At 46.0% G+C, this 7,898-nt stretch overlaps 1 protein-coding gene across 1 annotated transcript in view; it reads right to left on the bottom strand.

The window, feature by feature from the left end:
• Positions 1–4,889, bottom strand: part of Dctd (dCMP deaminase) — a 25,304-nt gene extending 20,415 nt beyond the window's left edge. The window contains exons 1-3 of the mRNA XM_005362600.3: positions 4,603–4,889; positions 3,304–3,435; positions 2,876–3,011 (exon numbers count right to left, since the gene is read on the bottom strand). Coding sequence (XP_005362657.1) covers positions 2,876–3,011; positions 3,304–3,411 — 244 coding nt within the window. The 5' untranslated portion in view covers positions 3,412–3,435; positions 4,603–4,889. The remainder of the gene's footprint in view (positions 1–2,875; positions 3,012–3,303; positions 3,436–4,602) is intronic.
• Between the last annotated feature and the right edge of the window lie 3,009 nt (positions 4,890–7,898).

The raw sequence follows: 7,898 nt of genomic DNA, 5'->3' as shown, positions 1-7,898 counted from the left end.
AAAAAAAAAAAAATTCCTCGGAGGAAGGACCCATACGTCACTGTCCTGACGCAGAGAAATATTGACTGGAGTGTCATGTTTCAATGCAGATCTTCAACGTATCGACCCTTTCGCTTTGGCTGTTTTTATACAGGGCATCGAACTGGACTGTGAAAAATCACTTCGCATAGACCTCAAAACAACTGATCAATTCCCCCTCTTCTTCCCATCAGAGGCTTACGGAAACCAGGGTGCCAAAGTTTCTAAAATATGCCAGCATACTGTTCACATAACTCATTACCACGAGCCGTCGCTGGGCCTCGGAAGAGAGAGTTCCACACTCTCCCAATTTGCCTGTGCTCTTGCTGCTCCTACCAGGGGTGAAATTAAGGTGAGACTATCAATCCCCTTAGTCATGGAACTATTTTTTATGCCCTTGAAAACCCTGGATGCTTTGCAGTGGTCTCTACCCTTTTACTCCTCAATTCCCTCTCTTCTTCAGGCACCTTGCTCCCTTTCCTCTCAAACATGCAGGATTTGCCCTTCAGCAGTTTAAAAAGAAACTTCCGGGGCTTACTTAAGAAGATTAAGGTCCCAGAACATTAGTGAAAAGTACATAAATTAGACTAAAGGCAGACATGGACTTCCTCGGGAGGAACAGTCAGAGAAAAAGCCTACCAAAAGAGCCAACAAACGAGACAGGTCTTCCAGTGACACCTTGAACCTGACTCCCGGAAGGCACAATCCTTCCCATTTAATTGACCTTAATCTACTTGGCTTCCTACAGAGTCGATCTGTTCATTCTAAGACATAAATACCAGGTGTAACGTGACGAAAAGCCAGAAAAAAAACCCCAATGTGACTCTCTTCTGGGATTACCTACCCAGACAGAAAAACAAGAGGAAAAGCAAAGCGAATTTTCCTCCTCCACATCATCTCTGGAGGGATTATTCCCACTGGGGTTGAGATAGGCAAAGACAGCTACGGTTTCTGTTGTGGGAGAAAGCTCTTGTACACTATAAAGATTTGTCCCGCATAATGGTTTAATAAAATGCTGATACCCCAGTAGCCAGGCAGGAAGTATAGGCGGGGCAACCCGACTGAGAGAATTCTGGGAAGAGAAAAGGCAGAGAGATTTTGTCACCAGCCAGATGCAGAGGAAGCAGGATGAGAATGTCTCACTGAGAAAAGGTGCCAAGCCAAGTGGCTAAGCATAGACAAGAATTATGGGTCAATTTAAGTTGTAAGAGCTAGTTAATAATAAGCCTGAGCAAACAGAACAAACAGTTTATAATTAATATAAGCCTCTGTGTGTTTCTTTGGGACTGAATGCCATGGGACTAGATGGGACAGAAACTTCTGTCTACAGGTTCCCATCTAGAAGGTCCCATACAGGCTTATGTTTTGAGCACTGAACTCCACAACTTGTGAAGCTAATTTTCAAGTGTACAGGTTTTAAGAAATGGGGTTTACCTTACAAAATGAGTCACTGAGGGTGAGCCTTTAAAGGCTATTACCCCCCCCACACACACACACACAGTTCTGCAGTTGGCTTCTGGTCCATGGGATGTGAACAGACACTACCTTACACTTCCTGCGCCAAGGACAGAGCCATCCCCAAAGCCAAAACAACCCCACCATGATGAACTAAAATCCCTCTGAAACTGAGAGCCCCCTATAAACCTTTCTTCTCACAAGTCATTTCTGTCACAGAAACAGTAACTAATACAGCAAAAGAGCCAAGGCAAAGGGCTTCATTTCTATATACTGCTGCCTTTGGTTTTGGACACAGCCCACGGTGGGACTAGAGACCCAAGCAATGGAGATGGAGCAGTACCATCCACTTCCTGATGTCCAGATCAGTCTGGTACCAGCTTCCCAGAGATTAACTTCACTCATGTCCTCATGAGGCTGAATGCCATCCTGCTTCTCAGCACATCAAGGGGATTACTGCTTGGTTAGCAGAAACACCACTCGGCAAGCTGATTCGGTTTTCCCAAAGTGAAGAAACCACTCACAGAGCTGCCCCACATGTGACCCTGCTCTCTCTGCAAAGGGCTGAGGCCTTCATTGCATGCTCTGGTGTCCCTAGGCTCTCAGACCACTGTGAAGCATACCAGACCCACAAAGGCAGTAAGCACAGGACCTCAGGGCCAGTCTGTGTAACAGTACCATGCTTTCATTGGTGGCTCTTTGAAACTTAAGAGATGGGGACAGGAGTGTGGCATTGGAGAGATGCCTATAACTCCTGTTATAAGGGACCTGACACCCTCTTCTGGCCTCTGCTGTCACTTGTACCTACGCATCGCGAGATACCTGGTCACACTGTTCAAGGTTATGTCACTGTGATTGGTTTAATAAGAAGCTGAACAGCCAATAGCTAGGCAGGATTTTCAGGGCAAAGAGGATGCTGGGAAGAAGGGCAGAGTTATGAAGAGATGCCAGGGCTGCAGAGCAAGCAGTGTGGGCTTTACAAAGTAAAGGTAACCAAACCACGTAAGAGAACAAAGATTTAAAAATATGGTTTAAGTTGTAAGAACTATTTAGATACAAGCCTAAGCTATCAGAGATGCTTTCATAATTAATAAGTCTCTCTGTAGTGATTTGGGAGCTGGCTGGTGGGATAGAATGACTATGTAGTGCATATAAACTCATGTAGGCACATACAGGCACATAAATAAAAATAAATATGTAAATCTTAAAAGAAGATAAAATTATCAAAGAATTAATTAAAACACTGCCTAAAAAAGGGGAAACAGGAAGATATGGTAATTCACTACAAATTTTTTCCCCTTTCCGTCTGTTGATGACTAAAAAGGAAGACTCGTTTTTGTTTTTCAATGAAGCCCTCACTAAGCTATGACAGGAAGCAGGCTGAAGCCTGCAGATGCCTTACCGTACGGATATTTAGTGTCCAGCTTATTTTCTGCTGTTCTCCTCCAAGGTAACAGGTCATCACTGCACCCGTTTGGCATCCCGTTGTACCCAATCCCAACAATCTTGTTTTCCGTATTCACAATGCAGGCTCCAACCTAGAGAGAAACATCACCCAAGGGTCTGGTAACTCCGAATCGCCGGTGTGTGTGCCGCTGGGGAGGTGGCGCAGAAGCATGGGGGACCTGGGCACTAAGGGCAGCAGATGGGTTCTGCAATTACGTTGCCAGGCACCCACTTCCTCACCTGCTCTCTGTGTACATCTCTGCAAGTATCTGAACACCTGCCCGCAAAAGCGATTTACCTGGGAACTCATATCCTTGCTTCTCTGGGCTGATAAGAAGGCCACCACCAGGAAATACTGAACACCCGCCCGCAAAACCGATTTACCTGGGAATTCGGATCCTTGCTTCTCTGGGCTGATAAGAAGGCCACCGCCATGAAATACTCAGGCCATTCCAGATAGTCATCCCGCTTTTTGCAGGCAATGTCACTCATGTTGGGTCTCGAAGTCACAGGCCCCTACACACGGAGAAGAACAACTGTCAATCTGCTTTCCAAGTAAATGCATCAATCCTGAGCCCTGGGCAAAACTGCAGCTGTACTCACTAAGCAGAAACCACAAAACAGGGGTCCTATCCACTTAAGACCCTCACGTCTAGCTAAAACAGGCATTAGCAACACATCTTACAGACCCAGAACTCAGGAAATTTGACGGCTAAGCCCACTGCAAATGAAGAAAGAAAGAAGAAAAGAAAAGAAACCCAGAACTCAGGAAATTTGACGGCTAAGCTCACGGCAAATGAAGAAAGAAGAAAAGAAAAGAAAAGAAAAGAAAAGGAAAGGAAAGAAGGAAGGAAGGAAGAAAAGAAAGAAAGAAAGAAAGAAAGAAAGAAAGAAAGAAAGAAAGAAAGAAAGAAAAAAATTTAAATGAGGCCAGTTCGGGAAATTTGCCCTCTAAGTCCAGTGCAAATAAATAAATAATAAAATTTTAAATGGGGTCAGTTTGGGAACTAACGTTTCTTCAAATAAATAGATTAATCAACTATGAGAAGTGAACTAAATGGAAAAAAAAATAAGAAAATGCTGATACTAAAGCCAGGTTCTCTAACATGGGCTTTAGGACCTGGCCTAGATGGACTTTAAAATGGGGGAGAGGTTGAGAGGTCTCTATAATGGGTGGGCGGAGGCACAGAACTTCAGCTAAGAGACGAATCCTTTGAAAAATAAACTAGGGAAGGACGGCAATACAGGGTCACCCCATTCACTGATCTTAAGGTGGGAATTTCCAAAACTTCCCCTTCAGACTCAGGGCAATATCTAGCAGTGGACAAGTAGGTATGAGGAGCCACAAACAATAGCCCTTGCAACCCTGCTCAACAGGGAGACTTGCTGGTTGGACTGCCTTCCCGCCTGCTTTAAGGGTTGGAGGGGGAAGGGAAGGCAGCGAGAGAGGACACGTTTCTCCACCCCGGGCTGCCCTGTGCTTGCTTTAAAACTCCCTGGGGGGCCGGGCAGTGGTGGCGCACAGCTTTAATCCCAGCACTTGGGAGGCAGAGGCAGGCGGATCTCTTTGAGTTCGAGACCAGCCTGGTCTACAAGAGCTAGTTCCAGTACAGGCTCCAAAACCCTGTCTCGAAAAGACAAACAAACAAACAAAAAAAACCTCCCTGGGGGCTCTGTACCCACCCACGAGCAGCTTCAGAAACGAGGAAACTGAGGCTGAGATGTCACCAGTCCGGGGAGAAACCGCTACACCTCAGCCGGGAAAGGACACAGGGTCTTGGCCACTTCTCCCAACTCTGCGCCAGGTTCTCAAGTCTCCATCCTCCCCACCACGTGCGCGCCAGCAGCGACTCGGGGAGCGCCCTCCCTCCTCGGCGGCGAGCTCGCACGCACGCGAGTGGCCGCCCACTCAGCCCGGTCCTCCGCGAGGGGACGCGACAGCCGTCCGTCCGCTCCGGAGGAGGCTGTGACCCACGCTCCCACCACCCGACCCCGGGCGCCGCCGCCGCCGCGTGGAAGGAAGTCGGGAGGGAGGCGGAGCCCGCGCGCAGCGGAAGGGGAGGCGGGGACGAGCGCGGCGAGCACCTCTGCGCGGTCGCGACCCCCGGCGACCCCGGGGTGCCGCCACCGTGGGTCCTGATGCACAGTGGGTCGGCAGTCTGACCGACACGCGTGGAACCAGCGTGGGACCCCAGCGTTGCGGTCACCTTTGCGTTTACCTTTGTGGTTTGCCCTGGGCTTTTTTTGCCCTGGTGATGCAGGAATGGGCTCAGGAAGGGACCGTACCTCGCCGCACCCACGGGCCTGAGAGCTCGATCTTTTTAGTTGTCGGTGGTGAGTGCGCCTCCCAGCCCTCTGAATCCATAACCCCCTCCTTAAGCAGTTACTATAAATACAGAAAGGTGAATAAAAGACCCAAAGATTCTTGATGCCCCGGACCTGAAAGGGGCGGGCAATGAAAGGAATTGGTTTGGGTCTCTATAATAAGCCCTAAGTTTGAGTCCTCCTAGCTAGGCGGTGGTTTGTCAGTTTCATTTGAGGAGGACGTAGGGCGTGCAGCCGTGCCCTGAGGCCTCATACTTCGAAAGTTAATTTGCATCGCTTTTTGGTTGACCTGGGTTAAGAGTTTCTACTCCAGTCCTGCGAAAGGACCCTTCTTCAGTTAGTCAAGGTGCACACATGCTGGCTTGACAGTCCCCTGGTAAAGTCTGGAGATCATATGCCCCAAGGAACTACATCCATTTCCTTGCACGTCCCTTACTGGACTCCCTCAGTCTGGAGGAACTTTTGTTCCTGCACACAATGACAAGCGTCCATGTTTGTCTTACCCGCGGATCTTACCGGCTACTACCCACACTCCATCCCTAATCTCTCCATAAATAAAAGCTACTGTAGTAATCATGAATTCTGATCTGCACAGCTCAACTGCTAATCCAAACAAAAGCTTGTTAACTATTAATTTAGCCTCACAGAGGGAAGAATGATGAGAATAAACAGTTGGGGCTATCTAATTTCTCATTAGCCCAGACACATCATTCTTCATTTCCATGGTCCAGCTTGTAGATTCCATAATTAAATTATGTACTGCTCTTGGTGGAAGCCAGGAAAGCAAAGAAGGGAAAATATTTCATTGTTAACTATAGATTTTTTTTTTTGCCTTGATAAAACACAAGCTTGAAAGAGCCACATAGATTAAAGCGATGATTTTTCATGTCAAGTTAACTTTAGTTGACTATCATGTTGCCACTAAAATTCATTATATCCTGAGCAAGTGGTTTCTCTCCCCCACCCACGGCTTGGTCTCTGTCACCGTCATCTGTAGTCCTCGGGTCTTGCTGGGTTCATCCCTCTTCTTGCCGACGTACAGCTAATACATCACCAGTTGCTGCTGGTCCTTCAACCACAGCATCATTAAGCTTTCTTCCTTCCTCGGCCGTGTAAAGGCTGTCATACATAATTTAGTTACTTCTCATCGTTCTCCATTTTGGTCAGTTCACATATCTGCCTCTGCAATAAATTCCGGATCCTGCTTGCTGCAAACAGTGACCCTCACTGTTCCCTGCATTCCCCCCCGAAAGCCCCTCATCTTAGCGAGGGTATCATTCATAACGCAGGAAACACTCCTGATTCCTGCTTTCACAACTGGAGGTTTCGAATTCTCTGCGCCAACAGTAAAACCAGAGAGCCAAGTGAGAAAAATGCATGCCTTCCGACGTCTTGCTCATTAACACCTTGTAACTCCAAGTGTGACTGTAAGTGTTAAATCTCTCGCTAATACCTTTCATTTTGGCTTATAATTGAGGCTCTTGCTTTAATACTACAAGTACAGGAGTTTGCTACACTTTCAGCCAGATCTAGGTTTTACCTCCCTAGGCAAGGTGAGGGGATGTCACAAAGGATAAACAGCATCAATATGGTCGTAAAGGCTCTTGTCAGACGTTGGCCCACTCTGCGTCTTATGGAACGTCAGGTTATCTATGTATATTACGTTACTTAGAACTACTTCAGTAGCTCATGAGTGTGGGGGACCCAGATTGAAAAGGCCAGTCATAGTAAAATTCTTCTGAGGCTCCCCTGGAAGGGACTTTGCCGGCATCCATAGATAATTTGCCCTACCCAGATATCACCTAATAATTCTGCCTCTTATGTTTGCCGAGAAGGAAAATTCTTTTTAATTAAAGAAACAGAGGCCTGAGTATGGGAAGCAGTCAATACACGCATCAAGTTTGTTACAAGAGGGAGGTAATAGGGCTTTAGTCAGGCCAGACTATGAATTACTTCATAGTGCCCTGGTGACCTTCAAAATGTACTGACTTGGGGCTTCTGTTGAATTAACAATATACATTTAATCATTCTTTAAATATTAATTTCTACTACTTTACTTTTGCTGCAAAAATCACAATAAACAAACCACTTTTTGCCTTACTGCTGACCCACTTAATGTTTAAATGCTGTGTTTAAGCAGCCTATTAGAATATCCTTGTTTTTACTTGAGTTTATTGGTCTGTCTATCTATCTATCTATCTATCTATCTATCTATCTATCTATCTATCTATCCATCTACCTACCTACCTACCTATGTATCTGTGTGTATGTATCTATCTGTCTATTTGTTTATGTATGTATGTATGCATGTACCTATCTATGTATCTATCTGTGTATGTATGTATCTATCTATCTATGCATCTGTCTGTGTATGTATATATGTATGTATGTATGTATGTATTTATATATCTATCTGTGTATCTCTGTGTGTATGTATGTATTTATATATCTGTCTATCTGTGTATCTCTGTGTGTATGTATGTATGTGTCTGTCTATCTATCTATCTACCTACCTACCTACCTACCTACCTACCTAACCTCTCTATCCAATGATCTATCTCTATCTATTTTGAGAAAGGTTCTTGCGTACCCAGGCTGGCCTATAACATACTATGTAGCTGAGATGGCTTTGAACTCCTGATCCTTCTGCCTCT

The sequence above is a fragment of the Microtus ochrogaster genome, linkage group LG7_11, assembly GCF_000317375.1.
Source record: "Microtus ochrogaster isolate Prairie Vole_2 linkage group LG7_11, MicOch1.0, whole genome shotgun sequence".
In the NCBI taxonomy this organism is placed as follows: Eukaryota; Metazoa; Chordata; class Mammalia; order Rodentia; family Cricetidae; genus Microtus; species Microtus ochrogaster.
This window is presented reverse-complemented; position numbering and strand designations above follow the sequence as displayed.